We start from the raw sequence: 19419 nt of genomic DNA on the forward strand, positions 1-19419 counted from the left end.
AATCATCATATCAAACCAAGGCATCATAGAGGTTACCATGGATCGATGACTTCCTGTACCATGTGCGATGTACAGCAGTGCCATCAGTGGAAATGTAATAACGTATGTCAATATGTACAGTACGTCCATTTATTTCTATGCCGTGTGCAGTTCACCAGCTCACCTGCAAGCGTGCCCAGCCCGCTTAAAAGTTCAACATACAGACCTGTGCCTAAGTGCTTCTCACCGTGGGAAGGTTCCAGGGGGTCCCCAACTGAATGATTGATAGTTAGGACTCAAATGGAGCCTTATGGGTGTTTAACTCAGAAGAGTGAACATTCTTAACTCATTTACTGTAAAAAAAAAAAAAGGCGATTTTCGGGGTTCACTCCTGCGATTTTCTTAAAAAAACTGCTTGGAAATCCGTTCAGGCATTCATGAGATAGCTGCAGTTATGTTTACATAGGAAGTAAACAGAAAGTAGAGTTGTTCCGTGGTCGAACATGCATTTCCATTTGCAATCATGCCGAAGTAGGAAGTACTTCCTACTTTTTCAAAATAAAAGCAAGGGTGTGTGGCCTAATGCATGTCAAACACAAGAGATAAATCAATGCGACCACATAGGCATGCCTTCTGCCAAGTGCACATACACGAGCTCAAGCACACACAAACACAGGCTGGAGGGTGTGTTGAGGCCATTGGGGCAGCGGTAGGATCTCATGTCTGGGTTGCGCAGTCCTCCTTTATCATTAGGGGGAAATGCGCCTGCTTCCTTTGTCTCCAATTAGTTTCTCTGAAGAGCAGGGGGGGATGTCTTTAAGAGAGGGCTTTAAATAATGACCCTCCATCAGGCAGGGGAAAAAGAAAAACAACTTTACTGAGGTCTCTTTGAACATTCAGAGGCATAGTGGTGAGTCAGGCCAACAGATGGTCCCGGGGATGGGGGTAGGGGGGTATGAGCGGACGACAGGGATCGGAGGGGCAAGACGGGACGGGAAGGACTGGGGGACTGGGGGGGGTACAAGGTGAGGGGACGGAAGGAAGGGGTGAGAAAGACGAGAGGGAGGTGTAGAAAGATGCCGGCTGCAGGCCATGGGGATACACAGGACTTCCAGGCAGTGGGGGGCGGTTAGTTGATTTTCTTTTTTACTAGTCTGTACACAGGGCAGATTAAAGAGATTGGGAAAGGCCGTAAAATAACCTTTTACACTCTGACTGATACATTGACTCTGCTTGCTCATACGACCCAAGTGCATGAAAGCAACAACTAGCCTCCCCGTCTCAGAGAGGACTGTAATGCTTAGGGTGACAGGGGGAGCCCAGTAAGCTGTCTGCCATGGATAAAACTCCTTCTCTCCTCGTGTGCAGAGGATATTTGGCTCAAGGTAATGGAGGGTGTCTGACTCATCTTCTCATTATTCCAGACGGCGAAAATTCCTTCCGTAGTACAGCGCTGCCACATCACAGCTGAACGGGTCAGCTCCTCAAAAGCTCCTCTCCATCTTTTAATACCGTGTCACATAAATGTCACCGGGCTCGTTAAAGATCATGCACATCTGAATGGGCGGTGGCTCAACCCGGCACATCTTTCCTCTCTCAAATCTCCGGCTGAGCTGCGCTGAAAAAGTCGATTTCACCGGCGGTGGGTTACGCTGCAAGGCTCGGAGGACCGCCACAGCCCCGAAGTTAGCCTCTTAGAGACAGCGCGTTCCTTCCCCATTAATGCGCATGAGGGGAGCAGAGATAAAGATCTTTTGGACGGAAAACAGATTTTCCTCCAAGGTGCTTCGAAATGCTTCTCGCCTGTCCGGTTTTGAAAAAAAAAGAAAAAAAAGAAAAGAAAGCGTGGAAGCCGAACTTACAGTGTTGCTTTTATCCCATTCTGTTTACAGACCTCAGCGGAGAAACCCAAGTCAAACCAAAACAAAGAGGGAAAAACCACTTAAGATTACCAGGATGAACCCTGGGACTGCAGAGTAGGAGGGAGTGGGAAGGACTCTTCAGAGAGGAAGGAAAAGAGGCAAGGAACGGCAAGGACACAGTGAAGGAAGAAGGAAAGCAAAAGAAGAGTGCAGGTTGTGTTCTAATGTGAGCACTATTTAGTAAATAGCTGTAAACAGAGGAATCCGTGCAGCTGTGTGCGGTTGGATAGCCCCTCAAAGGGCCGTGTGTTCCCATTAAACCACAGGGGGCCTGGAGAGGGCCCCCAACTAGTGACACAGCACCTGCACCCAGGAGAGAGGAGAAGATTGGAAGGACAAGGAAGGAACATGAGGAGCGATGGAAGCCAGAAGAGGCTGTGAGATGGAGACATGCTGCTTTAAAACAACAATGTTTATCACTGCAGTTCAAAGGCACAGTGCACGCTCCGCGAAGCAGGTTCAGGGAAAAGGAGATTGGCATTTAAAGTGGAATTTGGTGCCGTTTCTGGTGAAGGAAATTGAAACGGCAATTTTACAGCAGCAATCGTTAAACGGTATTAAGCTGCCTCTGGTATGGGTTCATAACAGAACTGCCAAGATTTCATTGATGGGTTCATCAATTAACTTCATCTAATAATAGTTCTCATTGATGAAAAGCGCATTTTACTCTCACACTCGTCAAATGTGCTCACAGATAGACACACAAACACAGTGTACACATCCTGTATATCATCAATGTCGGGTGGAAACCTATGTCCATAACAATTATTTCACAGAAGCTGCTGTTAATACTTTTCATTGGTTTCATTTACAAGCGCACAACACGTCGGCCTAAATCAGCTGTTTAAGCTACATTTGAAGGACAATCTTGTAGCAGAGGCACGAAGCAGAGCATTGATTAAGAAAACAAACTGAGGTTTCTGCCCGACAGCAACGATACACATGCATATGCCACGTTAGACTTGAACCGCTTTAACCATTATTTTATGCTTTAGCTATTGAAAAATAGGAGATCTACAAGATCGCAGTGTGGCACTCTGTGCTGCGAGCTTGTATATGCCATTTTATATGCTATTTTTAAAAAATCGTTAAACACACACACACACACACTGACCTTGGGCAGCACAGGTGTGACACTGGCCTTCTTGCTCTTCTTCCCGGTGGGGTCGTCCAGCACTTCTGGCTCAAAGTTGTAGAGCTCAGCCAGTTCGTTCATGGTGAAGTGTCTCTCGATCTGCTGCTGGTCCACCACGCGGAACGACAACGACTGCTTGGTCACCTGCCGATCATAGATCTTCTCCTCCATGGTTCCCTGTGGAAATGACAGTCCCGTTAACCTGTTAACCTGAGGCAGACTCCTTCCAAAGCAGTTAGTTCTTACACTTTTTTCGTGCCACAAGGACCCCCAGGGGCCCCCAGAAGAGAAGATTTGTGTTAAGAAATTCAATTATTTTCAACAATGTTCAAGATTTTTTTTTACATGTTCAAAAATAATGTACAAGCTCGCAGAGTGGCACGAAGTTGGTGCTATGAAGCGCCACGGTGAAGGACTGCTCCCCCCCAGGCCCGGCCCCCGATCAGCTGGGAAAACTCACCTGAGCTAGGAACCGGTAGACGAAAACCGTCTTGACTTGGCCGAAACGGTAAACCCTGAAGATACTCTGGATGTCGTAGGATGGGTTCCAGGAAGCATCAAAGATAATGACCCTGTTAGCAGCCACCAGGTTGATACCCAGAGACCCGGCTCTGGTGGAGATGAGGAACAGACGACCCCTAAGGGAGATAGGAGGGAGAGGAGGGCCATAACTATATCATTTATGCAAATCGCTGCGTTTGTGTGAGCATAACTGTCCTTCGCAGCTCTCGAGAGCCGCCCACCGTCTCCACAAACTTGAGAGCAGGAGTGTGGTGAATCGACTGTAATATCTCACATTAATACTGCTGTAACAGGTACTGCGGGTACTGTAGTTTGAACAACGGGTACAGCGAGTTACACAGACAACAGGTACAACGGGGGTTGTATAACCCGGTGGGGCATGCACCCCAAACATCTTGGCATTTTTAACAAAACCAAATAGTGAGGAAATCGGAAATCGGATGAGAATATAAAGAAAGTCGTATAACAATTGATATACGAATCGGGCTCTAGTTGAGAGGCGGTGCACTGCACGGTACCTTGGGTTGGTCTGGTCGTTGAAATCCTCCGCCCATTTCTTCCTGGTGGGGGCGGCGGTGGAGCCATCCAGGCGATAGTAGTCGATGTTCCGGAACCACTTGCCCTCACCTTTCCACCAAGACAAACAAAGAGACCAATGATATGGTTGTTCACCAACACCACCATGAAATCACAACAAAAATGCACTCTTCCAAATTCTGGTCTCTTTTTTTCGGCTTGCTAGTTTCTGTGGCGTGGTTGAATACCAGTACCCCCACCCCACCAGCCATCATAACTAACATTTCAGTATGTTTCCAATTACACCACTGTGATCTTTTCATTACAAATTGCAAACCCCTAAGCAAACATTTTTTTGCAGAATAAAAAAAAAAAAAAAAGGAAAAAAAAAGTCATGGTCTAATCATTTTCAAAATGAAAGCAAAAGCAGCTGGTGAATTTTAATTAGGAACATGACCTTACGCCAGAGGCTGTGTGTGTGTGTGTGTGTGTGTGTGTGTGTGTGTGTGTGTGTGTGTGTGTGTGTGCGCGCCAGTGTACTAGTATACATGATGCATGTGGGCCTGTCTTACGAGTGTGACACCTACGTCTACATATGAAAGTACTTGAGCGCTCTCTTTATACCTCACACATGGTTTAGTAAGTTCAAAGACAACGGTGTAAAACCACAAGAATGAGCCTTAAGAGACAGAACTGTAAGTTCAACATCAGCTACAAGCCCCATCCACTCAGCACTGGGATTATAATATTTAAACACTGATTGGTGATTTTAGCAGCTTTTCACATCATAAGATGCGGTGGGGAGGCTTAAACGTAGGGCTCCATAGTCAGTGGCGGTAAGCAACTAAGAATGCTTACTCAAGTACTGTACTTGTGTACCATTACTTTTGAGTATTGCCACTTTACAAATTACCACTACAATTAGTTGACAGCCTATTAGATAGTGACTTTGCAGATTGACATTACTAAAACCAAACATAATAACCACATTTTATACTTGTCGTTCAGCTTAAGAGCAAGCTCATATGTTTTAGGCTGTAGATCAATTATTATCGAAAAAGGTTAAGACAAATTTTGCTATATTTGAGTACTTGTACTTCTACTCAAGTCAAATTTTGAATACAGGCCTTTTAACTTGTAACAGTTTTTATATTGTGTTAATGATACTTTTACTCTAAAAGTAAAGTGAAAAGAATCCGAATACTTCTTCCACCACTCCAGGCTCCATAAGGAACCCCACAACGTCCTTTATGGTTGGCAGATTGCAGTTTTGGGGAGTCAGTGGGAACCTTCCTGGGTTAATGAAGGCCATATTCACATCATCAGCCCACCTTTGTACGGCGAAACTTTGTCGTCCTGTTTAGCCCTTCCAGCCAGCTCCAGGAAGTCTTCAATCAGGTCCAGAGAGATCAGAGACTGGCTGAACACCAGCCTGAGGGTGGGGGTGGGAAGGGGAAGAAGGGGGAGGGGGCAAGGAAAATAAGATAAGAAAATACAACAGGGTCACTTAGTTATAGGGCTGCCAACTATTGATTCTTTTCTCTTTTTTAAGAATATCTGGGGGCCTTTTCTGCCTTTATTGATAGGGGATAGTGGAGATAAGAAACAGGGAGAGAGAGGGGAGTGACACGCAGCGAAGGTCGTCGGGAACGAGATTCGATCCCACGGTCAGGCAGCACAGAGCCTATATGTGGTATGCACAATTGCACATGGACCGCTAGACCAGCAGGCGCCCCTATTGATTCTTTCCTAAGTGATTATTCTGTAGGTTACTTTAAGATTAATTGAATAATATTGAAGCGTGTTTTTATGCTTTCAAAATGTGTACATTTTTAGAATTGACTTAAGAGTCTGACAAACCACATCAAATTAGTTTTGCAAACATCTGAAGAAAATAAAACAGATATAATTCAAATCTATTATTTTTACATTGATTTGATCGCTTAACTTTTACAAAGCCAGATCCGGTCACAGTCCAATTAAACCAAAAGCTCCATGTTGGACACCCCACAATGTATTGAGTTGATTGCGTGTTTGTGTAATGTTCTTCTCCTTCTTGTGTGTTTAAAGGTTATAAACTGGTGAACACAAGAGCTTCAGTACAGATGTTAAGGGGCCCATAAAGGGCATGCTGAGGGAGAATGATGCCAGTCTATTTTTATTTATTCTTCAGTTATACTAAATTCAGCTTTTTTTCCTTTATCATGTTGTTAATTATCGTCTTGATGGCACATGAGCCGGGATTTCAAGCCGAGTCTGAACTTGTCACTTCCATGATGTTATAAAGCAGGGGTGTCAAACTGACAGCCGGTTGGCCACATAACAAACCACAAAGGGGTCAAATCTGGCACGCCAGATGATTTTGAGAAAAAGAAAAGACGGCGACTAAAGTGCCTTGTTGTATAAATAAATAGCACAATAATAGACGGGCAGTTATCGCGCCACTTTGCATAAACTACTTCATGAGACAGTGTAAACACATACATCACCTGTAACCAAGCTGAGACTGTTTACTGTTGTGGTACAAGACGCTGTCCAAGAAAAGTAAAGTTGACGTCAAATGGTTGAATATTTTCATAAGATAATTGGGAGAGGAGGTTTTTTGTTCTGGGAGTTCAGCGGCATGCTCGCAACAAGTGGCTGAAGCCCAGGAACACAAAGTCAAACGACACCATGAGACGCTACACTGAGATATGACAGCTAGGCTATGCAGGATGATGCAGAACGCAAAAGTAAAAACGAGCTTGAAGCAGGGCTGGAAAAGGAATACCAATCTGTGTTCACAAAAAGTCGGGAGACTCATGAGAATTGGGATGTTGGGAAAAATAAAGCCTTTCTTGTTAGGCTTGGTGCTCTGTAATGAACATGGCAGGGAACACAGATTTTCGGCCATTTTTCGCCGCGGACCGGGCCTTCAGACCACCGCATCCCGCATCCCTCTCCGATCAGGCGTTCGGGAGTTACGGACTCCTTCACTCAGCCTTCACCAGAGTAAATGCTGTTGTTATGTTGAGGCAAGCTACTTCCTGAGAAGACAGCAAGACGCGCTGTGATTGGCCGGCAGTGTATGATCCGCGCTGTGATTGGCCGGTAGTGTATGATCTGGGAGACGCGTATACGGAATGATGAAGATGACGTAATTTTGCCGGAAAAACAGTCCCGGTCACGGCCACACGGGCTCAGTAGAAAACATATAAAGAAAAGGCTTTTAGGGTGTTCTAAAACCTCAGCGATTTAATAATTAGGACAATTTTAAGATTTGTTTTATTAAAAAAGTTACATAGTATAGCTTTAAATTCTTATGAAGAATAAAAGAAAATTACTTATTAACTATTAGCTGTTGCACCCCCACCTTGCAGTCCATGTAAAGACTAACGGTCAGTGGAGTTGGATTTTCATTCTTACACTTTGTCGCCGACCTCCTCTGCCATACGTAGGATTTCAAACAGCAACGACATCTTGCCAGAATGTTCCAGGATCTCGCCGTCGGCCTCTTTAACAAACTCCTTGTACCATTCTGGAGTGAGAGTGGTGCTCTCACTAGGTTCAGGTGCTGTTGGGGGCAATAAAAAAACGCTTATTCAGTACTTTTACATGGACCATATAATCAGTTTCTCATTCAAAAACATGCACACAAATAGTATAATTATAATTCTTCCTTCAAGCCCTTTTCAGTTTGAATCCTTCCAAAGTATTCTTGAGAACAGGAGAGTGACACACCGTCAGGTATTAGAGCCCATGTGGTATAAAACCTGATCATTCGGCTATTGGGTTGCCCCCTTCCAATGTATCCTTAACTCATTGCATGCCAGGCCCGATAGTCCCGAGATTTTTTCAATGTCTTTCCCTGCCAGGCCCGATAGTCCCGAGAATTTCCGCCATTTTGAAAAAAAAAAAAAAATCAAAAAAATTTTTTTTTCAAAATTTTTTTTGGACCCCAAAAAATGTAGTAGGCATGATAGAAATCGCGAAATTGCATGTTTAACCCCCATAGCAACCCCATCTATCAAACATGGCAGCCATCTTTGTTTACATTTTAGGAAAACATAATGGCTTGTATCTCATGAATGCCTGAACGGATTTCCATTCGGATTTTTTTGTTTGAAAGCTGTGAGCAATGTGGACACACATGGTGCATTATCTAGGCATGGGTGTGCATGATCCGTGCACTATGAATTACATGGAAGTCTATGGAGACCAGTGGCACCATAGAGTACGAAGGTATTGTTAAATGGCGGGGAATGTGTTAAGGCTAAACTGGATTAAACTACGGAGAATAATGCAAAGATATGTAAAATCACTGCATACTTACAATCTGAGGATTCAGTGACAAAAGACTTAATCAGACCTGCCAACCCTGGCAAATTTTTTTGAGTACTCATGCGCGGGCACGCAGCGCCCGCGCAGCGCCCGCGGTGCAATTTTTGTTGTTTTCCCGCACAAAACAGTGTATATTTTGGGGGGTTCCATGCACCTTTTTGGGTGGGACCTTTACCAGCTATGTTAACGAAATTTCACACCAGAAAGGTAGCACATTGCATGTCTTGACTTACACTAGTAATAATGGAGGCAAGATGTTATAACAACCTTTTAAATAAAAATGCCATTTGGTCCTGAGAAAAAGTAGGCTAGTATTACCAGGCAATACAATAATGTTGCATTAGCAATTCTGACAAATCTTCAATAAAATATACTAACTGCCCTTGCTCAGAGTTAGTTAACAATAGACTAGCAAAACAGTCTATCACCAGTGACTATATGAATGAACATACATCAATATAATCATGTTATTCAAATTGCAAAATAGCTTTTCATTGTCAAGTAGGCTATTTACATAAACCTGTGTCTTTGTTAATTGAGCAGCCTAAATAAATCCACATTTCTGTGCATGATTTGCATCATGAAGTTGAAAGTATTCAACTCATGTAGGTTTCTATTCCATCCATTAATTGATATAATAGGCCTACAAAATTGTGTATAGATCACATACAGCCTAGTCTGTATATTCATTCATATAGGCTGCAGGCTACTCATTGTTGATAGACCATTAATATCTTCATAGATTCACAGGTGATACATAATTTGTTCACTGTTAATGTTTTTGACAATACACATCGGCATAATTCATATACTCGAGTTAAAGTGGAACAGGCAGCCCAGTATTTTATCCAATCGTGGCCAATGTATGCTTCAGTTCATTGTACTAAGAAAGAACTGGGTCACACGTTTTGACATTTTCCGACTGGTTGCTCGCTGCAACACCGTCGCATGACGAAGTATAACACAGACTTCATACACAACAGCTCCAGGCGGAGCCGCAGCCGCTCGTTTCGTTTCACCAGCGTCGCAAGATAGGTTTAGGTTAGGCATAGTACAAGATGTCACCAATTCTCACCATCGTGGCTGCTATGACATGTGAATTCACCTCAGAGGAGGGTTTTAAAACTTTATTATTACCTGTTAGATCGTTGGCAGCACTGAGGGGGGGAACAGTCGATGTGCATCGACTCGCACGACACCACGGCCCTTCTCCGTATCATCTTCTTTATACATTAATCTGATTAATATCGCCGTTATGTATCCGATCGATAACTCGTCGGCGCCGCTGTGAGATGCGTGCATGCTGAACTAAACCAAAACCTTCTTATTATAACTCTATGACCAAAACAAACAGACTCTGTTCGCCAATAGGTTAAATTCTTCTTCTATCGACAAAACGAGCATCGCTTCCGTTCTAGTGCTCCCCAGCGCCATGCGCCCCATTCACACACCATTCATGTGGTGCCTGGGAGGAACTACACGGCAGGGAGATCTTTTTTTTTGCCTCACTTTAAGCCACAACACAACCGAACACAACGCAGAATGTGTTGTGTTACCATCCCCCGATAATGCGTATCCGTTAGAGGAGTTTGCGTACCTGCGTACAGAGACTAAAAATGCGTGCTTACTACGCAAAATGCGTACAGGTTGGCTGGTCTGCTTAATATTCACAACTTGAGTTACATGACTGTATTGGGCCTACTGTTCCACCAACATTCATTAATGGAACTTCTATATAGGGTGCCACTGATGACACAGGAAAATAAGCATCAAGTGCTTGTTTAGGTTAACTTTAGGTATTTCGAGGGGCCTTTTTCGGCTTTTATAGGGGATAGTGAAGATAGACAGGAAACAGGGAGAGAGAGATGGGGAGAGAAACGCAGTAAAGGTCGTCAGGAGCAGGATTCAAAATCATGAATCTCTGCAGGCTGCACAAAGCCTATATGTGGTATGCGCCTGGACCGCTAGGCCAGCGGGTGCCCCTCAGGAAAGGTTTGAAGTACGTACGGTCCTCTTTGGGCTCGGCACGGTTGCGGCTGGATGGGTCTCCCCCCCGGGAGCTAGTGTTCCACTCTTTTATCACCTCCAGGTCATCGCTGTCCGACTCAGAGCCCTTCTTTTTACCCTTCGCTGCTTTCTTCTTCCTGTCAGGTGTGAGAGAGAGAGAGAGAGAGAGAGTGTGAGTGTAACCATGATACATGAAAAACTGTATGATTTGATTGATTTGAGAGAGATGAAAGAGAGTTGAAAACTATTCAGTTGGGCGGGAAGATGTGTCATATTGACATTATTTATCATTGCTGATAAGGAGTGGTGTAAACCCTAACCAAGTACATTTATGTACAATTTTCAGTACTGTTACTTCTACTCCACTACATCTCAGAGGCAAATATTATACTTTTACTCCACTACAATTATTTGAAAACTTTAGTTACTTTGTATATTTGGATTATTATTACAAAATAGACGTTACTCACTTCAGCCCAATATACATTCGGCCATGGAAAATAGCCAATCTACAAGTCTACAATGCGTCACATTGTGACACATTGTGAGCTTGTAGATCTGCTATTTTCAAATATTTTTTGAATTCTGGACATTGTAGTATTGATACTTTTAATCAAGTAAAAAAAAATGTTTCCACCACTGCTTAATGGCTAATAAAATAAAAATACACAGGGAAGGCAAATTTGCACATTATAACCCCACCCGGTGGTCTATTAGAATAATGTTAACTCCATAGACACATACAAAACAGAAAAAGTCCAAAACTATGGCACCACCTCTTTAAAGGTTTTGGACATACAGTGTTTCCACCTGACCGTGACGATACGAAAGAGGACAGCGTTTCTTTTTTTTTTTTTTTGGGTGGGGGGGGGTGTTTGGGTGACCGTATTCCGTACTTTTTTGTCCTTTCATCGTCAGAAGTCATACTCATGGAGGACTCCTCGGTCTCCGAGGCGATGAACTCGTCCATGCTGTCCTCCTCGTCAAAGTACCCCTGAGAAAGAGAGCGCACGTCAGTGTGGTGATGATGCCTGGGGGTGCAACAGTTTATCCAACTAATCCATTATCAATAATTGATCATTTAATAATCTATTGGTAATTCATCTATATTTTGGGCATGTCATCATACTTGAAAACCCCTTTTTCTTTTTACAAGCTCACGTGAGCTTGTTCTTCTATTTTGCACAACACTGCAGTGGGACGAAGTATAAAATAGTGATTTGAAATTAAATGGATTTGTTGACAAGTGAAAGAAAATCTTTTATATGAAAGAAATTTGCTTCTCCATTATTTGATAAATCCAAAAAGAAATCGATAGAATAATCTCAAAGAATATAATCGATAGTTGCATCCCTGGTGATGTCACTGAGAAAGAGGCACCATCAGTAGCTGAAACAACGTGTGTATGCATACACTGCTCTCCTGCATCCTCATCTGGTAATCCAATCTGAATGACAATCTGTTCATAGGCCGAGTGCGTTCATATTCAAGGAGTATTATGACTTCATCATAATAATCTAAGAAATTCATAAACAAAACAAATGAAAAACGATTGAAGGGCAACTTGTCACCTTGTTTTCTTTACTGATGTAGTCCAGCTGAAGGCACCAGGGATGAGTCCAGATTCTGCTCAGTATCTGGAAGTCCTGGAACAGTCTGGTCCCTGCACGCCCTTTTTGGCCCTCGACGGCCGGCTGCCCCAAACCTGAACACAGAGAGAGAGGGCGGGGGACAGAGAGAGGGCAGGGGGGTGGAGAGAAAGCGAGGAGGAGATAGAGAAAGAGTTTTTGAGATATGAGAGATGGCAACAAATGGAACCAAAAGGACCCATAACAAACCTGTAAGGGAAACACAGAAGAGTTAAAATCCTAACTGATCCCAATCGGTACCGGACCCAAAAGCCCAGTGTCAATCCGTTTCTATTTATACCTCACTACATAACAGAGGAATTAACCAGTCACCCATCACTGTCCATTTATGAACTCTTTGAAAAGGTCTGGATGTTTAACCGAAGAGCTTCGATGTGTTGCCTCCCATTTGCCAAACACACCACTGCCACAGCTGTATTACTGGCTCCGGGTTAAATCCGAAATATCACCAGTGCCCCTTTTTATCACCCAGTTGGGGCGTTGTTGTCATCTCGTATATCTCAAAAACTAGACAGGAACATTATCCACTCTTTCCAAAATAATTCTGTGGATGTAGCTCCGGCCTATGCATCGATACTCTTGTCACGTGGAATGCAACATCATGCCTATTAACTCATTATCTGGCAACGGCAAGAAATCTCGGCAATTTGTCCTTTGTCCATACCGCCAAAGACAAGACTCTCGTCATTGTTGGGTTTTCAGCGGTTTGCGATAGCGGACGTTCTCCTGCACCTATGAGTGATCCCAGGACTACAAATCCCAGAATTCAACAGGAAATGACATCGCCACAAAATTCTCCACTCCGTTCGCCTCCATGTAAAAGGATATCGAAAAATGCATTTATCTCGATTATTTCCCCAGATGCTTTCCCTCACTTCAGAACGGATGATCACGGTTATGTAATTTTTTCGGTAGAAAGAATTCGTCTTTCCAACGTCACCTCTTTTTGTTCCGTGTTGGGAAGAAAACGTCTGGATCTTCAAAGGTTAGTAAAAACGCTCCAAATTTGCTGGCAAGGGGAGACTAGACCATGTTTTAACTCTGTTAACGCTGTTCTTAACTCTTATAATTTGGACCGTCCTGGGTGCCTATCCCGAACTAGTTCGGCTTTTTAAAAACATTTTTTTTTGGTAAAATGTCATGGCTGTGCACGGCTTGTGCATATACAACGGTTGTCAATGGTGTTTTCTATGGCCATTGGGTGCCCTCTAGTGGTGAAAAGGTGGCACTGAAAGCGTTAACACTTTCAACCTGCTGTCCCCATTGTGGGTGTGTCAAACCCTGTATACGGTGAACACCTTTCAAAATCTACAAACAAAAACAAGAGCTGATCTACAAACTCACAACGCATCTGCTATTTTCACCATTCATGATACAAGTAGGGCTTATAAGTGGTTGAAGAGACTGATCCCTACTGCAACACCAACATAGATCCACCACCATTCTTTTTGCACTTCAAGAAGTGGACCTATTTTAACGACACAATTCACCATGTTCAATTTGTTGCAATGATGCCAACAAAACGACAGGAAAGTTAAGGAAATTGTTGTGGACCTGAAGCAGTTGCAGAGGTCCTACGAGCCACTCTCAATGGATGGGACACTAGTGGAGACAGTGAGCAGCTTCAAGTACCTTGCTGTGCACATCACTGAGGACCTGACCCCTAGTATGCACATAAGAGACTGTGGCAAAGTTTAGGTAGTGCCGCACTACATCACCTCAGACAGCAGGAAACGTTAGGTGTCGCAGAAGCCCTTCTACTCCGCTACCACCCAGAGCTTAATGGCATGGGGCACCACTGTCAAAATAGGCACTCTACTACGGAAGGTGGCGCGTTTGGCTGAGCATACCATAGGGAGCTCCCTTACACTACTGCCGGATATATAGGACAGCAGATGCCTGGCCAAAAAGAAACGTGGTAGACATTACTAGACAAGCAACACTTTGAAGATGATGCGGTCATGGCAAGCACTTTAAGGCCTCCACCCACTAACAGAGTTTGTGCACGATGTTGTGGGATTTGAGGAATTTATGACCTCGTCAATCAACAGCCCAAAATCGCTCATGATGAGCTGTCTTTCTTGCATAGTGTGAAATGGCTGGCGATTATGTTAATAGCCTTTTTACAACCCTCCCGACGGTCTAGAAAATATCTGACATGTTTGAAAATCAGCGCACAGCGGGGTAAAAATCTTGTACTTGAAACGGGTAGCAAGATATTGCTCACAAGCAAATCTGTGATAGATACGATACGGAGTGAATTCTGCGGGTGACGCCTGTTTTGACAATTAAACACCTGGTGCCGGTGCAGTGCACAAGCCATGATGCCAGTCAGATCAAGTTACAACACAACACCCACAGCAGGCGGCTGGTGCAGCAACATGGAAGAGGAGAAGGAAAAGATGTATCCACCACCAGCTAAATTAAAAGCTTAAGTATGGAAGCATGAAATGGCAGCCATTTGCATTGTAAACAACTGTGCCTCAACGTGTCGTTATAACCACACAAGTTAACTGCTGTCACGTTGCATCGTTCCGTTGTGTTGTACAGTACTTTTGATGGATTTTACTAACAAAGTTCTATCCACCGTCCCACCCAGTGAGCGAGCATGGATCATCATCACAGACGCGAACACAGAGACGCAGCAACCCCTCCTCTCTCTCTTTCCCTCCCTCTCTCTCTCCTCGTCAGATTTCACCACAGGGCTGTCGGGAAGAAGTCTTGTAGTGTGAACGATCTATTGCACAGTGTGACGCACGACCCAATAATCTTCAAGAAAGAGGATTGTGTAGTGTAAATGCTGGGAAAATCCCGTTTGTGCGGTGTAGCGATAAGGCGGTGTAGCGATAAGGCGAAGTGGACTAACAGGGGCAAATGTACCAACGGGCTCTCCTACCGTACTGATGAGCAATACAATGGTTATATGTCAGTTATTGTCCACGACATTGCAAGCGGCGCGATGGCCAGCGGACCTTGGTCCTGCTCTTCACGCCCGAGCGCCACAGGCGCGAGTGCCCGCGAAGAGCGGGCCAGGGGAGCGCCGCGCGAGTTACGAAGCCGTGGTGAATGCAATCGTTATATTTATATAACGCATAAATGGGATGAATGGGATGAAGCCTTAGTACAGTTCGCCTTATCGCTACACCACCTTATCGCTACACCGCCTTATCGCTACGTAAATGCTAATACGATCCGATGAAATAATGATGACATTGGATTATGTCTTGTAGTGGACTGGACAGAGGCCTTTAGGCATCTCAAAGCCAGAGGGCTCTGGGCTCTGTTGGAGCCACAAACAAGGACATGAACAAGAGGGGGAAAAAAACAAAGGAAGAGCGAAACAAACGAGGACAAATCCTGTCCGTTTCCACTGTCCTCTTCCCTTTTCGGTTTTGTGTAAAAACTACCCCCACCCCCCAACACACACCTTTCTTCTTTCTTTCCCTCCCCCTCATTCCCCCTCCCTCCCCGTCTCTCCCAAAGCTCTTCATTAGAGAGAGAGAGACGTGGGAAACGGGGTTTAGTCCCCCCTCCAACCTGTGGCATGCTGCCAGCTGCCACACACAACCACTCAATGACTTAACAATGCACCACCAACTAGTCAGAGAGCTGAGAGACCTCCAGAACTTCGAGAAAATCACACTCATGTTAATGATATACACAGTCCAAGAAGAAACATGACCTGGTAGAAAGTGTACATTTACATGTTCTACTGCCTGGGGTGTTCTTGCCTGTGAAGTGGTTTTTAAACACTTAGAAATAGTAACAATTTTGGTCAAATTTAAACAAATCTTCTCTTGCGGTACAAAATCTTTTCAGATGCATATGAATTTGTGGGCCCTTGACATTAGGGATGGGACGATAACGGTTATTGTTTATCGTAATAAAAAACACTCACAATAATCATATCGTGGAGATTTACATTCGTCGTCAAATTACCCTCTGTCATGCTCTGGGATCAATTCACCTTTTATTTGCCAAGCTGCATTTCCGGTAGCACTTAAACCCTGTATAATATGTAAAAACTGACTAACGTACATGATTGTCTTTTTTTCACTCTACCAAATCTCTTTGCAAAAGATTGCCGACCTACAAGAGCTTGTAGATCGGCTATTCTTTTGGCAAATGTTCCGCCCCAGGATAATGGATGTTGGGGATATTTCGATTATCGCGATAAGATCGTAAAACGGCAACTTCTTTGGTCACAATAATCGTGACATGACATTTTCACATGGTGCCATCCCTACTAGACATGCAAATGTCAAACCACTGCAGTAGTGTTTACACTGGGTGGGTGTCTCTCTGGGGGGGGGGGGGGGGGGGGGCAGTGGTAGCTTGGCGTTGCTCATACTAACACTACCAACAGGGGGTGGTGTTGTGCAGTTTGGTTTATTAACCAGGCTAGGGCAGTGGGGGGTCTTACCTGTGAAGTGTTCCAGGTAGTATCTGTAGAGTTTACACTGGAGGGGGGTCACCCTCACCGACAGCACGTACTCGTGTTTGGGAGGCAGGAACTTTGTCAGCGCAGTGTAATCTTTTCTCTGTGGGAAGGAGAAAAAAAAATCGAACCTCTGTTCGAAGTGGAGCTGTGTGTGTGTGTGTGTGTGTGTGTGTGTGTGTGCGTGCAACAGCGCCCCTCCCTTAACATGTGTGGTCAGAAAAGGTTACTGCAGGCTACAGACAGACACGGAGACACGGAGACAGACAGACCCACACACACGGCCACGTATAGGGAGCTTGTGTTCCACACAGCTCCAAAAACACAGTGAGAACCAATCACTAGTTTTGGCAGTCCCAGAGCACCGATTACCGATGTTTTGAACGATAGGCTGTCAAAAAGGTGCAATATTCTCTAACAAGTTTTGAAAGATAATCTTGTATTGAATTTAGTATATATTGAACTTCAATACACAAAAATAACATCGACTTCAACCACTTAAACCCCAATATCCGTATTCTGGGAAAACCATCGCTGCAGAAAATTGCAGATCGACAAGCTCACAACGTGTCCCAATACGGCATGTCATTCAGCGGCTAAGTTCATTTAAAATATTTAGAGCGAAAACAGAAAAGACTAGTATAGAGCCCTCATGTATGTCTCTAATTAACCCATTTAGGCCTAGAATTAGTGAATGCTTTAACCAGTGAAAAATAGCAGATATACAAGCTCACAGCGCGAGTGCCGCGCTGCGAGCTTGTAGATCTGCTATTTTTGGAAAAAGTCATGAAAATGTGTGCAAATCTTTGAATATATGTACTGTATTTTCAAAGCGAACATTTGTAACTAAAATTTTGCTTCTGGGTGGTCCCTGGAACTAAACAGTTTGAGATGGAAGGTCTGTTGCCAAATACATTTTCGGGGGTCCTTCACATGAAAAAGAACCACTGACATAGTAGTCTCTCAAGAACAGAGTCAGACTACTGTAACTGAGCTCCAGTTGAGTGAAAAGGACCTTTTCTTTGACGATGACTAGCCAGATTGCTGACATAGAAACATTGGTTTTTCAAAAAATCTTAGAAGGATTCAAAAGACACTTATAGAATCGGGTCAAAATCCTAATTTTCACGATTTTTCAAAAATAGCAGATCTACAAGCTCACAGCGCGGCACTCGGTAGTTAAAGCATAAAATAATGACACGCAATAATGTGTACCCGTTCTAAATGGGTTAAGTCCATTTGCTGTGTTACCTGGACACAGCCGTTGAGCATCTCGAACAGGATGTGGGCTCTCTTCTTCATGATGCGGACATCTTGCGCGGTCGAATCGGCACACTGGCCGTTCTGGATGGGGTTGATGAAACGATTCCTGAACTCCTTTACGGAACCCAGCAAGTTCTCCTTGATGAAGTTCACCATGCAGTGATCTGAACAGGGAGAGGGGAGGGAGAGACAGAATTACTCACCGATATCGTTGCTGTCGGGCAGAAACCTTCAATGTGCGAAAGCGTTTTACTTTTCAGTGGGGATAAACTTTAACTTTGAGTGTCAAATAAATAAAGTTCATGATTGTAAACATCTTTCCAGTTTCCAAGATTTTGTACAGATTAGACTTTACAGCCTGTCTATCAGAAAAACATAAGGAACAATAGCATACAACATATTAACATGACTAACAACATGAAATGTGGTTTTAATCATGGCATAGATCAGGCTGAGGCCTAGGTCAGACGGAGCTTGATATTTCATATATCCCGGTTTTTCAGATATCTAGGTCTAAAATAATCTGAGTCCCCAGACCTCCACTAGACACACACACACACACACACACACACACACACACACACACACACACACACACACACACACACACACACACACACAGTAAAGTCTTCGGAGATATCCAGGTTCCATGCCTACACGGATCCAGTGGATATTTTTCAATGTCTTCACTTATTTATCCGGTTTCAAAAATATCCAGTTTCGCGGCCGAAATATCCAGCTTTGTGTGGCTGCAAGCCCCAATTGCACAAAGAAATGTCTAGCTTCAGAAATATCCTTCTCTGTGTAGCCGGCAGACTCACACTCAATCAGGTTGTTCTGCAGAGGCGTTCCAGTCAGGATGATTCTCCTCCGCGTCTTGATGGAGTTCATGGCTCTGGACACGGCAGACGCCTCGTTCTTCAGGATGTGACCCTCGTCACAGATCACGAAGTCTGGACCTGGGGACAACCAAGGAATTATTTAGGACATTCATAGATTGGATGCAACGATGCCTTGCATCAGAATGTATTTATTTTTTCTTCACCGATTTAATTTAACTGTTCTAAGCACTTTAATCTAGAGTAGTTTAGAGTTTGCTTGTTCACTGCACTCGCTCGCATGTACAGTATCTGCCATTTTCACTATGGTTGGAATTCATTTACATTTTTGTCAAGGATCAACAAAAGGATACATCTTCGATGGATTTATTAAATTGTCGATTATCAATTATTCTTTTATGGATTAAATCTATTAGTTACCAACAACTGTTTAAGTATTGTGTGTGACAGGGGTCAGTCTCTCCACTCCGACATGTCTCCTTTCCGACATGTCTCCATTCCGACACTAACCCTATCTCTACCCCTAACCCTAAACCTTAGGCCCATGGGAGTGTCGCCACTCCGACAATAAGAAGTCCATTTCGGAGTGGCGACATGTCGGAATGGAGAGAGCCTCCCGTGTGACAGTACCTGGATCTACTAGAGTCTTTTGGAAGGCTTCCTTCAGTTTCTTGCTCTTGATGTTCCTGCACAGGGTGAGGTTGCGGTACATCTCATAACCAATGATCATGATGCCTCCGTCCTCGTGCCAACGCTGTAGGATTTGCGCCCTCTCCTGAGGTCTCTTCACCGTGGCCAGCTCTGTCACCTGGCAAACACGCAGCAAGAA

The 19419-nt window shown here is 44.0% G+C and overlaps 1 protein-coding gene across 3 annotated transcripts in view; it reads right to left on the reverse strand.

The window, feature by feature from the left end:
• The window catches only part of atrx (ATRX chromatin remodeler), a 47559-nt gene that overhangs the window by 15671 nt on the left and 12469 nt on the right, over nucleotides 1-19419 (reverse strand). For all 3 annotated transcript variants that reach the window (XM_080746347.1, XM_080746348.1, XM_080746346.1), the window contains exons 18-29: nucleotides 19221-19398; nucleotides 18573-18710; nucleotides 17740-17915; nucleotides 16474-16591; nucleotides 11973-12106; nucleotides 11298-11395; nucleotides 10402-10538; nucleotides 7480-7627; nucleotides 5406-5506; nucleotides 4077-4185; nucleotides 3497-3674; nucleotides 3016-3213 (exon numbers count right to left, since the gene is read on the reverse strand). In XM_080746347.1, the coding sequence (XP_080602473.1) occupies nucleotides 3016-3213; nucleotides 3497-3674; nucleotides 4077-4185; nucleotides 5406-5506; nucleotides 7480-7627; nucleotides 10402-10538; nucleotides 11298-11395; nucleotides 11973-12106; nucleotides 16474-16591; nucleotides 17740-17915; nucleotides 18573-18710; nucleotides 19221-19398 (1713 nt within the window). The remainder of the gene's footprint in view (nucleotides 1-3015; nucleotides 3214-3496; nucleotides 3675-4076; nucleotides 4186-5405; nucleotides 5507-7479; nucleotides 7628-10401; nucleotides 10539-11297; nucleotides 11396-11972; nucleotides 12107-16473; nucleotides 16592-17739; nucleotides 17916-18572; nucleotides 18711-19220; nucleotides 19399-19419) is intronic.

Source organism: Nannobrachium achirus, assembly GCF_963921795.1.
Source record: "Nannobrachium achirus genome assembly, chromosome: 17".
NCBI lineage: Eukaryota > Metazoa > Chordata > Actinopteri > Myctophiformes > Myctophidae > Nannobrachium > Nannobrachium achirus.